Source organism: Lepus europaeus, chromosome 14 (assembly GCF_033115175.1).
Source record: "Lepus europaeus isolate LE1 chromosome 14, mLepTim1.pri, whole genome shotgun sequence".
Classification (NCBI taxonomy): Eukaryota; Metazoa; Chordata; class Mammalia; order Lagomorpha; family Leporidae; genus Lepus; species Lepus europaeus.
The window spans coordinates 27224787-27243621 of NC_084840.1; the positions used below are offsets into that span (position 1 = coordinate 27224787).

The 18835-nt window shown below is 37.9% G+C and overlaps 1 protein-coding gene across 2 annotated transcripts in view; it reads left to right on the forward strand.

The window, feature by feature from the left end:
- The window catches only part of RPS6KC1 (ribosomal protein S6 kinase C1), a 178428-nt gene extending 160157 nt beyond the window's left edge, over window positions 1-18271 (forward strand). Inside the window, exons 13-15 of one of the 2 annotated variants that reach the window (XM_062210336.1) lie at window positions 5218-5300; window positions 7749-7844; window positions 15403-18271. In XM_062210336.1, the coding sequence (XP_062066320.1) occupies window positions 5218-5300; window positions 7749-7844; window positions 15403-15513 (290 nt within the window). In that variant the 3' untranslated portion in view covers window positions 15514-18271. The remainder of the gene's footprint in view (window positions 1-5217; window positions 5301-7748; window positions 7845-15402) is intronic. The other variant, XM_062210335.1, reaches the window with a different exon arrangement.
- The last annotated feature ends 564 nt before the right edge of the window (window positions 18272-18835 follow it).

The following is an 18835-nucleotide window of genomic DNA, read 5'->3' on the forward strand; positions in this document are numbered from 1 at the left end:
ATTGACAAAGCAGTGGTAGGATTTACCCTATTATTATAAATGTTTTTTTCTGGTTTGCAAGATTTTTCAAATTTGAGGTAGAAATTTATAGGGATTTCTCAGCTTTGCTATACTTTTGAAATAATCTCACAGATTTGTTATTTCTTTACATCCTCTACTTTTGACATTAGACATATGTATTTTGTGTTTGTAGTAAGTACCCTATAGGTTTATATATAAATCAGTGTTCTTGTTTTATTTTCACATCATTTATTTATTTACTTTATAGAAAGCTTTTGTTTAATAAATATAACTTTCATAATTACAACTTTTGGATTATAGCAATTCTTCCCCCCCATATCTGCCTTCCCACCCTCAAACCATCCCACCTCCTATCCCTCTCCCATCTCATTCTTCATTAAGATTCATTTTTAATTACCTTTATATACAAAAATCAACTCTATACTAAGTAAAGATTTCAACAGTTTGCACCCACACAGACACACAAAATATAAAGTACTGTTTGAAGACTAGTTTTACTGTAAATTCTCATAGTACAACACATTAAGGACAGAGGTCCTACATGGGGAGCAAGTGCACAGTGACTTCTGTTGTTATTTACATCTTTTATATATAAGTTTTGCAAGTAAAGCAATGGATAGCCATATGACTTCAGGCTTCTTTTGGGTAATACAATTTCAGTATTATCTTAAGATTTTAATCTAAGAATTATTGGTCCTCAAGGATATTAAAAGGACAGCTCAAGCCCTTCATTCTGATAATTAAAAGAAAAAATATTTTTATGTCTTAAAACCTAAAAAGAAGAAATTCCACAAGTTCTGACCTTCATTTGTTCTAATATTTAAGCTTCTCAGCTGGTAGGAAGTTCTTTGTGGAGAACCCTTTGTTGTAGCTTAGAGTCTATGAAGATCAAGGACCATTGGTCCTGATGTCAGTTTCATGTAATTAGTGAATCCCTGCTAACAGAAAGCCATTTTGAAGAGCTGCATAGTTAAGAGGGTGATTGAAAACTTGTTCAGTGTCTTTTTCCCGATTTTGTGTTTGTTGTCCACCTTGGCTGGCCCAGTTGAGTTAAAGATGACATTCAGCCTAGCTGCCGTGTACTTGGAGAGGCAATTTTTTCTTAAGTGGGATGCGCAGGCTCTTTGGTCTGAGTGCCATTAGAAAGCTGAACTGTCACATCCAGGAGGAGAGAAGAAACAGAAAATCAGGGAAAGGCAAGGACATAAGCTGTCAGGGAAGAAGAAAGAGGTAAAAAATCAAGGAATGGTGGGAAAAAAAGGGATCATCAAAGACGTTGGCTATGGTCGCAGTGCTGGGTGTCCCAGCAGTTACCTGACTTGCGCATGGAGCTAGCAAGCCCAGTGGGGAGAGGGAAAGTGAGCTGGCTGTAGGGACTCTTGCTGCGGTCTTCATGGCCTCATGTTCATATCGGGGTTCATCAGACACTGTGGCAGTCGGTCTACATTTGAAATGATATGGTGCTCATTATCTACCTGTGTAGGACCCTGAGAGGAACCTACCAGGGCTTTGAAAGCGGCACAGAACTGATGACCCTGGGTCTTCGATTCCTTCGTTCAACAGGTTCACAGATACCAATAAAGGAACAGACACACCTTGTGTCTGTCCCCGTGAAGTTCCTCTCAAACATTTCCTCCCAAGTACTTCTGACTGTGCAGTTATAGCACCTGGGCAGCCCAGGGGACTGGTGAAATAGATTCGAGTTTTCTTTGAAGTCTTTTTATCTTGCAAATGCGTGCAAATTTCACATGATGTCCCATAATAGGTGTGTGTTTCGTTTAGTAGTAACACAGTATATCTCTCTCTCACACAGAGTCTCTGAGGCTCAGGAAGATGCACTATACATGTCTTAACAGTTTCAGAACGCCCTCCCCTCTGTCCCCACCCCACACACTAGGCCACATTTCATCTGGGGTGCAGATTCTCAGGAGTTATGTGGGAGAACAGGCATTCCATGTAGCTTTTGGTGGCCCAGGCTTTACTGGAGATGATACTGTAGATATTTGCTGAATTTGAAAGGTCTCTCTCTAAATTATATTAGCAATTGGTGACTTAAATCCATCTGAACAAACCTATACTTATTTCTAACAAGGAACCATATGAGCAGAGACTTGGGGGGTAGTTCTAGTCTAGCACTCCCAAAACTGTTCATTTTCACATGCCTCTGAGCTGACTGGGTCCCAGGTACGTCTTCTTCCTGGACACAGAAATAGTATTCTGTTTCTCTCAAAGGCAAATTGGTTCTTTATAGAGTTGCCTGGAAATTTTAAATAATTCATGTCAAGTGTGAAACCCAGCTCCTTACGTATGGTAGACAGTCAGTGCATGTTAGCTGCTACTTTATTGTGGAGACTGTCATCATTGCAATGTGTGCCTACTGTGAGCAGAGCAAAGCGCGGCCTGCTGGTGCACATTCAGAACAGATGGTTAAGAAATAATTTTGCGTCTGGAATTGTGAACAGGTAAAAAATCTTTATATAAAACTAAGAAATATGAGTATATACTGCTTGCTCTATGATGAAGGCAAATGGAATAAGTGAAATTTTTGAGCAAAAAGGTGTTTAAAAATGAAACCATTAACTATGCTAGTGGGAAAATGGATTTTGTTTGTTTGTTTCACATTATTTAGCAATGTGGCCAAAGCATAATAGTTCTATGGAGTATTAGTGCCTAGTGTGGTACCTAGTTTACACTCCCTCTTATAGCTGCTTTGTGTATCTTGCTGGAATGAATCTGATAGGTTCAGACCTTTTTATGGAGGGCTGATTATATATACATGCCTGATTAAGCAAGACATTCGAATGTTACTTAATGGTCAATGAGAAGCCATTTAAGATTTTTGAACAGGGAAATGATGTAATCCATTGCGTGCTTTATTATACTGGAAGGAAATTACAAAAGGTTATATTTGATGACATAACTATAATAAATTTTCTGGTTTTGCTTTTCTACAGTTTCTAAACACATATCCTCTCTAGCAGCACACTTCTCAAAGTAACAGTGGCTTTCTGGGGGAGGTAGGAATGGGAGTGGGAAGTATATCTGAATCTGGGGAGGGGTAGCGTTGAGTCACTGAAATACAGCCCCTTGGGATTATCCTCTATGAGAATCCCTATTTTAGGGAGCCCCAAGTATCAGAATCATGGCATGTAGAGCTAAGTTTAACCCGGAGACCTTCAGATCTTCCTTTCACATTATGGATAAATGAATTCCTGAAGATTCAACCCAGGACTCTTGATTCCTAGCCCATTTTTCTTCCTATACTGAATTACATGAAAGCTGCAGGGAAACTTCGTAGGCGAACACACTTAGGGAAGTTTGTCCTGTATTTGTCATCTTCCTTGCTGCAAAGTCACGAGCCTGAATGTTTTTGGCTCTACTCTCATTAGATGGTACAATTCGTGTAAATCACCAAGAGAAAACTTTTAGGGGTGGGTGTTTGATGTAGAGGTTAAAACATCACTTAATTCCACTCACTTAAGTGAGTGGATTGCTCACTTTGCATTATTTGAGTACCTGGGAGTCATTCAACAGCTGGGAGATACCTGTATGTCTGTGCCCTGCCTCCACCTTTCAAAGAAATAAATTAATTAAATTAAAAAAATTTTTACCACCCCAGAGGCAAATTACTAAAAACATTTATATTTTCTCACCAGTCTTTTTTCTAAACATATACTTTTAAATTAGAAAACTGTTGTTTTCTAGCTTTTTTAAAAAATCACATATATATATATATAAAATTTTCTTATATACATAAATCTTATGTGAAGACAACATTTAAAATGGTTGTGTCCCATCATAGAGCTGTGCAGCAATGTTTATGATTAAGCCTCTGTTGTTAGATCATTCTTATTTTCTCAAACCGGCAACTATTTTACAACTGCAGATGGTTCTATAGGAGCTATCCAGGAATTCACACAATAATTTGGATTAATGTTTTTTCTTTTTACTGCCTTACTGAGGGCAGGTGGTTATAGAATCCAGGTTATGATCTGGCACTTGAAGAGGACAGTAGGTTAGAGAAGTGCTGGGTGCCAGGGGCCATGGTTTCATGCTGTTAGAAACCCAGGAAAAGGTAACTTGAAGGAGTTTTGTGCAGTAGAGTAATTTCAGTATTTTGCATAGGAATGGCTATTTTGTCTTGTCTTGTCCTCCATGACCTTTGCTGCAAACCTTGAAGTACATGCTGTTCTAGAACTTCCTTATACCATTGGTGTATTAAACAGTGGTTAAAAAGACTGGATGCCTACATGCCCCTTCCGTTTATTACCTTCTGCCTTCCAACCTAACTGCTTACAAACTTTAGGATATTATGAGTTGTGGAATACCTATCGTCAAATTAAGAGTATTTTTTCAGTGAAATGGGAATGGAAGGGTGGAGGTTGGCAAGGGAAAACTAATTGAATGTCATCAGAAAAGGATGGACAAGAAGCCATCAAATAACGATGTAAGGTCCAAAAGTTGCTGATTTGTTCAGGAAGCTGGAAGATGATACCTAAAAACTCTCATTATGTGTAAATGCTTGTGCTGGGGAGAAATGGGCATAACAGAAAAAATTGTAATTTGTAAATACTCTAAAAGCTTTTATTTTAGCCAGTAGTTCCAGTTGTGGCTTAAAACAATATATCTGTACTTCTAAGTAACAAAATGAATAGATTTGCATTTCATATGCTTTTTCTTAGTTGAAAACCATTGATTATGTAGGGGAGGGAAGATGACACTGCTGTATGACATTGGACAGGGCTTTTCACCTCCATGGTTTCTAACCTCTTAAGTAAAAGGATGATTAATATTGCCATTGATAATTTTTGAAGTTCCTTCTGACCCTAATGAATCTTTATTTTTAAAACAAAAGAAGGCCTCTGAGGTAGAATTGGCTATCCCTTCTGAAATCTGAAAAATTAAGCAAAATGCTGATCTTGTAGGTTCATGGAACTTTTAAGTACAGCATCTTGAAGGTGTCCCTCTATCAACTAAAGAACAAATGTCTCAGTTTAATATATGACTGCATAGAAAAAAAAATGCAACCACAGTAGGTGACCAAAGGGATAAGTAACTTTCAGGAATTTTGAAAGCCCAGTAGTATTTAGTATATGCTCTCTCAGCATTAAAAAGGTCACCTTGCTAATACATGTTAATTTTGAAAGTTTAATTGACCTTTGGAATTTTAATATCAACCTTCTTTGGTGTGTTTAGAGGTTGGAGCCATCACGGAAGAAACAGAAGCCTGTGACTGGTGGAGTCTGGGTGCTGTCCTCTTTGAACTTCTCACTGGCAAGGTAAGCACTGACCTGGACATTTAATAAATTGATCCAGATGCTACCTTGATTTCCAATTGGGAACGTTAGCCTTTGCCTTTAGTTTTTAGGTCAGGGACTAAGTAAGAAAAGCTTTGATGCCAAAGGCAAGCAGAGTACTGGAAGTCTATCAAGATTATAGATTTTTTAAAAAGTCAAATTATATTTCTTTGAATAAATTGTTGGTAAAATTACATCACAGTGATACTTAGGTATAAGACTAAATTTTTTTCTCTGAATTTGCTGTGAGTCTGCTGTGAGATCTTTAAGGTTCATTAGTATTAGATGTATTAGAATTCTCTGGGTGTTTTAAATATCTTGTTTGGAGCCAGGAAGGAATTCTGATTTTAGAAAATTAATGTAGCTATTAAAGGTAATATATTTTTTCTTGGCCGGCGCCGCGGCTCAATAGGCTAATCCTCCGCCTAGCAGCGCCGGCACACCAGGTTCTAGTCCCGGTCGGGGCACCGATCCTGTCCCGGTTGCCCCTCTTCCAGGCCAGCTCTCTGCTGTGGCCAGGGAGTGCAGTGGAGGATGGCCCAAGTGCTTGGGCCCTGCACCCCATGGGAGACCAGGAGAAGCACCTGGCTCCTGCCATCGGATCAGCACGGTGTGCCGGCTGCAGCGCGCCAGCCGCGGCGGCCATTGGAGGGTGAACCAATGGCAAAAAGGAAGACCTTTCTCTCTGTCTCTCTCTCACTGTCCACTCTGCCTGTCAAAAATAAATAAATAAATAAATAAAAATAAAAAAATAAAAAGGTAATATCTTTTTTCTCAATACTATATTTTCTTCCTACTTATACTAGCATAACGAAAGAATTTATACAATCTCTGATAAATAAATTTTATACAAAGCTTTCTTTAAAAAAATATTTTCGGAGCTGATGCCGTGGCATAGTAGGCTAAGCCTTTGCCTACAGTTCTGGCATCCCATTTGGGCGTTGGTTCATGTCCAGGTTACTCCTTTTCTGATCTAGCTCTCTGCTTATGGCTTGAGAAACAGGGGCCCAAGTGCAAGGGCCCCTACACCCATGTGGGAGACCCAGAAGAAGCTCCTGGTTTCAGATTGTCCCAACCTCAACCGTTGTTGATATTTGGGAGATGAACCAGCAGTTGGAAGACCTCTCACTCTCTGTCTCTCCCTCCCTCTCTCTTTCTCTTTCTGTAACTCTGCCTCTCAAATAATTAAAAAATCTTTAAAAAATTATTTCCACTGTATTTGAAAAAGAGAGAGAGAGACAGAGAGACAGAGACAGACATATCTTCCATTAGCTAGTTCACTCTTAGAGACATATCTTCCATTAGCTAGTTCACTCTTCAAATGCCTTCAGCAGACAGGGTCGGGCTAGACTGAAGCCCAGGAGGGTCTCCCACATGGGTAGCAGGAGCCCAGGTACTTGAGCCATCACCTACTGCCCACATTAGCAGGCAGTGGAACTGGGAGTGGAGGAGCTGAGTTTCAGACCAGCACTCTGACACAGCATGTGGGTGTCCCTAACAGTGTCTTAACTGCTGAGCCAGATGCCTGCTGTAATAACCTTTACATATGATGTTTGAGATTAATAGACTTTAGTAAAGGAAATGAGCAGTTATGCTCTTTTTGTAAAATTTATTTATTTTTAAGATTTCTTTATTATTTGAAAGGCAGAGTTACAGAGAGGCAGAGGTAGAGAGGTCTTCCAATCTTTTGGTTCACTCCCTAGATGGCTGCAATGGCTAGAGCTGCACCAATCTGAAGCCAGGAGCCAGGACTTCTTCTGGGTCTCCCACATGGGTGCAGGGGCCCAAGGATTTAGGCTATCTTCTACTGCTTTTCCAAGCCATAGCAAAGAACCGGATAGGAAGTGGAGCAGCTGGGATTCGAACTGGTGCCCATATGGGATGCTAGCACTGCAGGCGGTGGCTTTACCCGCTATGCCACAGCACCAACTCCAAGCAGTTACACTCTTAGAAATAGTCAAGTACCTTCAGTGTGTGGATAATACCAACTTAAGACTTGTGAAGTTGACCTGTGTAAATCAGCTTTGTGTACATTTGAACTATAAAGTGCTATACCAACATGAAGTATCAACACATTCTGAAAATTTGAAGATTTAATTTTAAAAGAACACCGAGTATTTAAGAGATATTAACTCCCATTTTAGTAATGTAAATTTTTCTGTTATGAGTCATTCATCTTATCATGAAGGGAAAGGGGGCTGTAACGTACTGAGCTCTGTGTGACCATGATGATTGTCTGCCTTTGTTTCAGTTAGAAGTTCTGTGGCCTCATAGCCCTCAGGCTCAATTGCTTAGGTGGAACTGTGTTAATTATTATACTTCCAATTGAGGTAATTGTTAAGCTTTCTGTACTTGCTGTCCATAAATCCTATGATGGATTAGACTATGGTGTTATTTGGGATAAGAAGTGTTCCTGATTGATTGTTTCAGACTCTGGTAGAGTGCCATCCAGCAGGAATAAACACTCACACTACCCTGAACATGCCAGAATGTGTCTCTGAAGAGGCTCGCTCACTCATTCAACAGGTAATTTAATTGACTTATTGGCCAAGTTTATCAGCCGTGCAATGTAGCAGAGCCTGAAAGCTCCAAAACTTTAAAAGAAATTAGTTTTGAGCAAGAGAGACTCATTTATGATTGTACATTCAGAACTCATACTGTGTATCCTTAGGTTTCTGCTCTTACTGGAGTATTGGTAGGATCAGAGAAGATAGTTAAAACTTGTTTTTTTTTTTTTTTTTTTTTTTTTTTTAATGAAGCCTGATGGTTAGTCAGTTCCATATGTTTGTGCTGGTGTGAGATTTTAGTATTGCTTTTAGTTTGTGTGGGGCTGTTCTATTTTTGCTATTGTATTTTGTAACTGTATATGAATAGGTATTTTTAATCTTTTAAATTTACAAATAGTAAGGGGCTACTCAGGTTGATTAGGAGAGAACTGTTGTTAGAAAATCTTGTCAAGTTAGATCATTCTACAGCTTCATCCATTTGGAACTTGGACATTGATGTTAATTCATATAGCTCTGGTGGCTTTGACGAAAGAATATTGATAATAAAAAGTCAGTATCCCAGTAATGGGCTTGGAACTCAAGCATGCTTCTTTTATTCATTCCCAATATTTAAAATACTCCTCTAGTTTTGAATAATGAGTTTTGTGCAATAAACTGAGGACTGCTAGTTTTGTAGAATGTTAGGCTTACAGCAAATGAGCAAGGATGGTCAGGCCTGGGTTCCTTATAGTTTATGAAAAACATCAAGGAAAAGGTTATTTGAAAAAGAACATGTAAAATTATTTAATACAACATGTTTTTTAAAAAAATAATCAGGGAAAACAAATGAACAGCAAAGAAAAAAGGATTGGGAAGAATCTGTTAAGACAATTAACTGGTATTCTCATAGAGTGATTTTGGTGTAATTCAACAGATATTTAATGTAAGGACAGTGCTATACACTACGAAGATAAGACTCAGAAATAACTGACACAAGGTAGAATTTGATAAACGCTATCAAAGATGTTTAAAAACTATTTTGGCAAGTAAAGAGAAGAAGGTGTTACAGTCAGTGCAGTGCAGGAAAGATTTTATGGAGTTAATATTATTTTTGCTGGACCATTGACAGGATTTAATCATGGCAAGGGAGTGTGTGGGGCAATTGGCTAGGTGGAATGAACAGCTCAGACAGACAATGAAGGAATCAGAAAGACTCAGTTTAGGAAATGAAAAATCTGGTTAATCTGAGGTGGAATGCTGACTGTAAAGATGAACAATACTAGTAGGTGAGTGCAAAAAGGGAAGCTGTGGCTCTTTCTTATAAACACCAAGGTAGAGTAGTGGTGGCAGTTCATTCATCAAAAATTTGAGATTTGGATATTTTGTACAGAAGAAAGAGAGGATCAGAGTTGTACTTCAAAAGATCACTTTACCCAGAGTCTGTAAAATATAATCAAGTTGGAAATACAAAGATGAGAATACCCCAATCACTTTGGATCATCTTAATGGAAAATAATGAATAGCTATTCATTTGATCTCATCTTTTTTGGGGGCACAAGGTAAGCATTTTTTGCTAAATAATTTTAAAGAAGGATAATAACTGTTGGTTTTTGTTGTTGTTGTTGTTTGTTTCTTTTCCTTAAAGAAATAGTCAAGTTATTGGAGGTAGAATTACCACAGTAGTATGTCATGTTCTGTCCCTGTCTTTATTAGAACTTAATAGGAGAATAGGTATGTTAAATCCCAGATTGCAGACACCATAACGTATAGTGGACTGAGTCTTCGTCATTGGCCTGCCTAAGGAAACCACCACTCATGTTGAGGAAACATCATCAGGAAAGGGAAAAGGGGTCTCTTGACATGATTAGCAATTTGTCATTTTGACTTTCCTCTTCCACTACCTCACAGGTCAGAGGTTATTTTTAAAAAAATCAAAAATGATTTATTTGGAAATAATTATTCTGCTTTGATGAAATTCTCTCCTTTTTGGTCTCTCAGTTCCTTGCTTTGTTCTTAGATTTGATAATCCCCTCTCCCCATGGTTCAGTCATCTGTCCCAGTCAAGTGAATGGTGCTGAAGTAAATATACTTACTCTCAAAGTGCAAAACAATCCTCAGAGTGTGTGCTTGTGCTTTTCAGAGGTTAGGTGATTGTGGCACAGTCGCTTTCAGTTAAAAGGTATTATGTGAGGAGACCTCACGACAGACTTCTGTGCCCTGGGCTCAGCTCTGTCACCTGTTCTTGAGGAGGGAAGTTAGCAGTGGCTGTCTTGGATGCTCTCTCTGGAATGTGCCACTAGCTGACACATTCTCTTCACTAACAGAATCTTTGTGTGATCTCTGTTGCTACCTGTTACAGTGTGTAAAATGGCAGGATAAGCAAGATAGTCATGCATAAACCATTTTTGCCTTTGTGTATGGATTTATATTTGCAAATATGTGGAGAAATCCATGAACTAAGTAAATTGACTTCAATAAAAGTCAAAATATGAACCTTTGGAATTTCACATTCAAAGTCATGTTTTAGAAAGAGTGGGTAGAAAAGCCAGTTGTAACAAAGCTGAAAGAACTGATATATTATATATATATGTATATATACATATATATATATATGTTTCCTGAAATATTAAAGAATATAATGCTAGACCTATGAATAGACATGAATTTGTTGAATGTGAAAACAGGTTTGATAGACTTAGGATATTTCTATATGTTTTATAATAAGAGCTTTTCTCTTAACACATTTTAACAGCTTCTAATATAAAAATTCTTTGAGTAATTTGTTTCACTAAACAGTAATAGGAGCATTTTGTATACTAGACATAAGAATTCCAAGTGAAAAGACAGGTTAGTGTTTTGAAGTATATACTTCATTCCCTTTATGGATTTGGTAATATTGAAGTAAACTAATAGATTCTTGGCATTTGTAGATCGCACATTCATGGAGTAGTGTGATATGGTTAAGGCTTAGATTTTGGAGTCAAAATTCAAACCCAATCATTGCCATTTGCTACCAATATAATCTTAAACAACTTACTTAATTTTTCTAAGCCTCTTCTCATCGGTAAAATGCAGATAATAAGAGTAGCTCTTTGTAGAGTTGTTGTGAATAAAATGATCTACATTAAGCACTGAGAATAATGCCTGGCATACTATAAATATTATACAAAAGTTTGTTATTATTGTTGTTATTATTTAAGATTTATTTTTTATTTATTTAAAAGGCAGAGTTACAGAGAGAGGAAGAGAGACAGGGAGAGAGAGCTCTTCCATCCACTGGCTCCTTCCACAAATGGCTGGCCAGGCTGAAGGAAGGAGCCCAGAGCTTTCTGTGAGTCTCCCATGTGGGTGCACTGGCCCAAGCACTTGGGCCATCTTCCACTGCCTTCCCAGGCACATCAGCTGAATCTGAAGTGGTTACAGCCAAGCCTCGAACTGGTACCCAAATGGAATGCTGGCACTGCAGGTGGAGGCCCAACCTGCTACATCACAACCTTGTTTAAAGCTCATGACAATCATTTTTAATTTGATGACGCATTTATTTGAATTATAAGTCTACTCACATAAGAATAATACAGCTGCTTGTGATGCAGGTGAAAAGATCTAAAACAGCAGTGGAATGACACATAAGAGGCAATCCACTGATATTTATCATATAAATAGTTGAATTAATGTATGTGAATGATATAAAAAGTAGAAGTAGAGAAAAACAGGGAAAAAAGGAAGAAATTTTGGTTAAGTTTGAATAGTGGAATTTCCTATATATAGGATCATTAATGTTGTGAAGAAATAATTAAATATTTCAGTTGCACTTGGCAATAAGAAATATTTATTGTAGGTGTATTCTCAATTTTGAGTGGCTGTGGCTGCATGAAGGAGTTAGCAAGTACTGTCCCATAAAAAGTTATGAAGTTGGATGTAGTTATTAAAACCATGTTGTAATCCTATAGTAACCACTAAAATACCCTAAAACAAACTGGTAAGGGAAATTCAGTAGAACTAAAATGGAAAAATAGTTAACAGTTACAAAAGAAAGCAGTAAATGAATAACAAAAATGACAATGGGAGACAAGTAGTAAAGTAGCATATATAAACCTACCATATCAATAATTAGATTCAAATCATTAAATCATTAAATTCAATAATTCAGATGTCTGCCCTTTTTTTGGGCAGACATTATTAAATTGGGTAAAAAATTAAGATCCAACTCTCTTATACTTCAAAAATCTCTTAGATAGACTATAGAAACAGTAACCATAGAGAGAGGGAGTGGCTATATTAAGTACAATAAAGTAAATGGTAAGATAAGAACCCTACTAGAATTATGTTTCATAATGATAAAAGAGTGAATACATAGGACACTATTAGAATTACAAATTACTACATGCCAGTAATGGCCTTAAAATATGTGAGATGGAATCTAATTGAATTGAAAAATAGACAATCCACTAAATACTAGATGGAGGCTTCTTTATCCCATTCTTAATAATTGATAAGAAATCAGGGAAGATTTAGACAGCATTGTTAAACAACACGTACTGAGATATATAGAACAATGCGTCACTGACTCAGAATACATATTTTCCCAAGTACCTAAGCTTCAATATAGATCATATGCTAGGCCATAAAACAAGTTTCAGTATTTAAAAGGATTGAAATCACATAATGTACTCTGACCGTAACACAGTTAAATTAGGAATCAGCAATAGAAAGGGATTTTCTGGCTCATAAATATTTTGAAATTAACACACTTCTAGGTTATGTATGGGTTGAAGAAGAAATCCTAAGAAAAGGTAGGAAATGTTTTTAACTGACTGAAAATGAACACACAGTACACCATAATTTGTAGGATGAAGCTAAAAAAGCAGTTCTTAAAGAAAATGTATGGCTTTAAATACCTATATAGAGAAAAAAGAAAAGTTCTCAAGTCAAAATGTAAGTTTGCACTTTAAGGAACTATGGAAAGAAGCAAAATGACTCCAAAGCAAGTAGAAGAAAGGAAGCAGAAGTCAAAGAGCAAAATTAGAGAAGAATCAAGAAAATCACAAGTTGTTTTTTTTAAAATTGTATACAATTTTTCAAATTGTATATGAAAAGGAAGAGAACCTAGAATATCTAAAATTTTGAAAAGAGAGCAAATTTGGAGGACTTACACTGATTTCTCTGTTAACTGTAAAGCCATGATAATTAAGACAATAGTGTATTTTTTAGGCTGGCGCCGCGGCTCAATAGGCTAATCCTCCGCCTAGCGGCGCCGGCACACCGGGTTCTAGTCCCGGTCGGGGCACCGATCCTGTCCCGGTCGCCCCTCTTCCAGGCCAGCTCTCTGCTGTGGCCAGGGAGTGCAGTGGAGGATGGCCCAAGTGCTTGGGCCCTGCACCCCATGGGAGACCAGGAGAAGCACCTGGCTCCTGCCATCGGATCAGCGCGATGCGCCGGCCGCAGCACGCTACCGCGGCGGCCATTGGAGGGTGAACCAACGGCAAAAGGAAGACCTTTCTCTCTGTCTCTCTCTCACTGTCCACTTTGCCTGTCAAAAAAAAAAAAAAAAAAAAAAAAAGACAACAGTGTATTTTTTAATAAATGGTGCTAAGAATCAAATATTCACATGCTAAAAACAAAATGAACTCAAACCCTTACTTCACACTATATACAAAATTTAACACAAGTAGTTCATAGACGTCTGTGTAATATATATAAGCTAAAGCTATGAAAATCATAGAAGAAAACATAGGAGAAAGTCTTAATGCCTTTGGGTAATGCACAGTTACTAGAAATGACACGAAAAGCATGCTCTTATAAAAAGAAAAAATATTAAATTAGACTTCATTAAAGTGAAATACATTGCCCTTCCAAAGGCATCATTTAGAAAATGAAAAGACAGCTCACAGACTGTGAGAAAATATTTGCAAATCTTCTATCTGATAAAGGACTTGTATCCAAATGTAGAAAGAATGCTTGTAACTCAAGTTAGACAACTCAGGTGGACAAAAGATTAGGTGTTTCATTAAGGAAGCTGTAAGGACATGAGAAGATGCTCAACATCTAGGGAATGCAAATTGGAACTGTAACAAGATACCACCAGTACCCACCAGAAAGACACTTATCAGAAAGAGAGACAGTGGCAACTGTTGTTGAGGGTATAGAGAAACCAGAACCCTCTCACTCTGCTGGTGGGAATGTAAAATAGTACAGCCACGTGAGAAAAGTTTGACAATTTCTTAAAATTTTAAGCATAAACCTAGCGCGTGAACCAGCAATTCTATATCTAAAGATATGTTTGAGAGATGAAAACATATATCCACACATGGGCATACACATGAATGTTAATAGCTACGTTATTCATGATAGCCCCAAACTGGGAAAGTCCAAATATCCATTAATGGATATTTGTTAATCCATGAGTGGATTAACAAAATGTGGTATATTCAACCACTGGAATACTATTCAGATGTGACTAGGATCATCTATTCACATAGATACCTGCTATACGGTGGATGTTAATACCTGCTATACTGTGGATGTTAATACCTGCTATACTGTGGATGTTAATACCTGCTATACTGTGGATGTTAATACCAGTTATACTGTGGATGGGCCTCAAAAACATGCTAAATGCAAGAAGGAGCTGCAGAATACTACACAAAGTTTGTGATTTTATTGACATGGAATGTCAGAAAGGGAACATTTATAGGCACAGAAAACAGCTCAGTTGAGTACCTGGGACTGGGAATGGGAGTGAGGATTAACTGCAAATGGCATAGGGAAATTTTTAGCGTAATCAGAATGTTCTAAAACTGGTTTATGATGATGGTTATGTATTGATAACTTAGCTAAAAATTATTAAATTGTACAGTCTCAATAGGTGAACTTTTACCATGTAAGTTATCCCTGTGTAAATCTATTAGGACAGGAATCTGAGGATGCGTGAGTGTCTGAAGGCATTTTCTCCCAGCATGCCCAGCAGCCGATTTCATCATATATGACTGCTTCATTTTCTCACATTACTAGCAATCCTGTTAAATGTTACATTATTAACTTTCTTTATACTTGATTCCTTTTTCTGAAGAATTCAAACATTGATTCATTCACTGGATCATGAGTCAGCTATTCCAAAGAAAGTGGTTTTGGAACTGGAATTAGCTTACTCAGACTTTAGGTAGAGTTCAGCACCTATATACAGTGAACATGAAGAGTTCAGTACAAATCAAAAGACATTGTGCCTCCCAGACTTCCTGGCCATGAAGTACCTGGCTTTCTCAGAGTTTAGTGTGGTGTCTAATTATTCTATCATGTACCATGTACTCTTGGAACAGGGCATTGACAGGTGTTACTGTCTTATTACACTATATGAGGACGAGGGAAGCAAAGTGAGTTACTCAAGGTCGTGTTTCAAATCAGTAAAAAAGCCATAAACTCAGTTCAGATATTCCTCCCCACCCCCCAGCTAGAGCCTTCCAAGAAAACATAGTCAGGTGGCTGCTAATCAAGTCCATATGTCACTGGGTTGATTTCAGAAGTTCTTTTCTTTCATATATTTTGTTTTCCTTTGATTTGCCAGTTGGATTCTTGTTGCTCACTAAATTCTTATGTTTTAGCTCTTGCAGTTCAACCCACTGGAGCGCCTTGGTGCTGGAGTTGCTGGTGTTGAAGACATCAAATCGCATCCATTTTTCACCCCTGTGGATTGGGCAGAACTGATGAGATGAACCCAGAGCAGGGTTGTTTTCACCCAATGTGATTTTCTGTGTGACAGGCACAGTCACTATGGAGCACCAAAGCTTCTGGATAAAGACCTTTGAGGAAATGGAAGGAAAGGCTAGAGAGATTCATTTGCAGTTTCCACCTGGACAACATATTAGCTAATCTTGTCACAGGCTGTTGTATACACACCTGTAACTGAGGTGTGACTTTAATGTAATCCATATTTGGTGTCTCGGATGAGTTGTAGAGCCAACTGAAGGAGCAGCGCTCTTCCGGAAGTTCTCTGATAAGAAGCTCTGAGTGCAGCATTAAGTTTTGCTTGAAAGAAGGACCCTTACATGGCAGCTAACAGTGCTTCCCGCTAACCAGGATTGGTCTGATTAAATTAATGTGGTAAATGATACACTAACGTGCTTCATGAAGGCTATCATTCATGGGACTTACACAGTGCGAAAAAGGAATGTACACATAATATCTGAGCAGAAACCTGTGCCATGATGCTGTATAGTTAACATATCTTGAATGTGGTCCCAGGTTATTTCTGTGAGAAGAGAACACTCTTGTGTTCTCAGTTTTGTGCTCTGTGACTGATACTTGCTTATGTAGAGAAGGGCTCATGGAAACACTCACTTTTGTCCTCTGCCATTTCATCTTTCTTTTCCTGTCTTTCCAGTTCATGTTCTTCGGACTCCTGCTAGCACACATACAACAGAAAAGGGAAGGCAGTATTTATCCCTCCAAATTATATCAACTTAATAGAACTAAGAAATCATGATGTAAAATAAACATGGTAAACATTTAGATCTCTTCTTCATTAAGTAGCTTACTATTTTTACTTTTAATATTTATTATTATTATTGTTATTATTATTATTTTAGGTCTCTGTTCCTTTCCTTTTGGATTACTGGTTTCACTTGCTTCTCCTGTTTGACTCTGTTTTACCTGTGGGCTTTGTGTCCCAAGAACCAAAGGATCTCATGGAAATGCACTTGAATGGCAATCCTATTTTACTACTTAGAGTGATGAGGCCTCCAGGTTTGAACTCCTGATGTACCTGATGTAGGGAGAATGAGTAGTCACACATCTCCAGACATTTGTATTTGTTGTTTCTTTTTGTTGCTAAAGAAATTACAAAAATTTGTAAAATGCTTTAAGTGTTAATGTCTGTTTTTTAAACTTTATCCAAAGAAGAAAAAGTCACTCTTTCAAAGTTAGAAGTCACCAGAAAGACTTGAAATTTGCTGTATGTTTTAATCTTTGTATTTTCGAAATCTGTGCAGGAAAGAATCCATAGCTATCCAAGAGCATTTGCAAAGCTTCCATCTGCCGTTGACCAGCTCCTCCCACCAAATTAAATGGAAACAGAAAATGCTTTAGTGAAACAAAGGAAATGTGCAAGCATTTTTCCTTTTTCTATTATTCTGCTCCCTGTTTTCCTTTTTGGTCCCCTTGTAACCCAAACCCCAGCTGAAGGGCTGCAACAACACCAGGTTGGGAAACAGGTCACTAGGATCATAGCTCAATCAAGATGACATCACTCCCTGGAACTGGATTTCAACTCATCATCCCCTGGCCTCATAACAGGAACTCATGCAGGTGAGACCTAAGAATGACTTCCTGTGTAGGTCTGTAGGAAGTCTGCAAGTACTTAGCACTGGCCATTACAGAACTTCCTTCCAGAAGTGCCCTCTGACATGAAGTAGGACTTCACAACTAAGGTGACTATCCCTGCCCTACCGTGTGATTTGGATCCCTTGTATTCAAAGGATAGTAAAGTCAACACAGGTTTGTGAGGTCAGTCTGTGAACACAATTCCACTGCTTTAATTTCTCCCTCTCTTTCTCTGTTTGGAGCCTGTGCTTAATGTAAATAGTACCCTTCATAATCATGGTGGATATAAGTTATTTTGGTAATAAACACACAGGGTAAATGACTGGGGTTCAACCCAAGCCTATTTGATGACTTATGCATGTTTTAAGCTCTAATGCTGTGAGTGCTTCTGTTTTTTGTTGCTGCAATAGATAGATAGATAGATAGATAGATAGATAGATAGATAGATAGAGATATATTTGTTTTTTTAACTAGAGGAGTAAGTTTGGATCAAAAGTCATAAAAGAGAATTCCACTTAGTATTTCTCATTTCTTAATTGTAAAGCAATATATTGTAAAGCTCACCATTTTAACCATTTTTTATTATCTTTTTTAAAAAAGGACTTCCCTGTTTTAAAGGCAGAGAGAAAAAACTCTTCTATCTGCTGGTTCATTCCTCAGATGATTGCAACAGCCATGGATGAGTGCAGGCTGGGCCACACAGAACCCAGGAGGCAGGAACTCCATCCAGGTCTCCCACATGGCTGGGAGGGTCCAAGTACTTGGGCCATCCTCCGCTGCCTTCCCAGACACATTCACAAGACACTGAATTGGAGGCTGAGTAGTTGGGATTCAAACAGACACTGTGATATAGGATTCTGGCTTCACAGGCAGCAGCTTAACCCATGGTGCCATTAATGCTGGCCCCCATTGTAACCTGTTGTAAGTATATGATTAAATTGCCAATGCCATTCACTATTATTTTACAGTGCTCTCTATAGAAGGGCTTTTCCAGACAGGTTGCTGATACTGTTATGGTGCAATGCCGCTTGTCTTAAGATGTGATATAAAAACCTACCATTTCCATTTCACACATGAGTAAGTTAAACTACTTAAGAATAAAAAAGTGCCATCATTTTAGCAATTTGTTTTAACTGTTCTATGTTAATATTATTTGAAACTTAAATATTTTTAATGTGTTACAATAACTGAACTTTTGAATTTTATTTTTAATTGAGAATAATTGTATGTTTTTATCTTCTACAATGTTGTATTTCAATTCATTTATATATTGTGAAATAATCAAAACAGGCTAATTCGCATTTAAAATCTACCTTAGCTATTTTGAAACATATAATACATTATTATTAACTATAGTCACTGTGCTGTACCATGCATCTCTAGAACCTATTCCTTCTGTGTAATTGAAACTTTGTGTCCTTTGACCAGTGTGTCCCATTGTGCTACCTACCTCTGTACCCCCAGCATCTGGTTACAGTTTATCTGCTGTTTACTTTTTTGAACTAATTGAACTCTTGATAATATATTCAAACTTTGTCTTAAAGTTTTTTTAAAAAATTTTTTGAGAGGCAGAGAGCATGAGTGAGCAAGCTCCCTCCACTGGCTCACTCCCCAAATATTCACAACAGCTGGGGCAAGGGCTAGGCTGGCGCTAAAGCCAGGAGCCAGGAATGCAGTGCAGGTCTTCCACATGGATGGCAGGAACCCAATTACTTG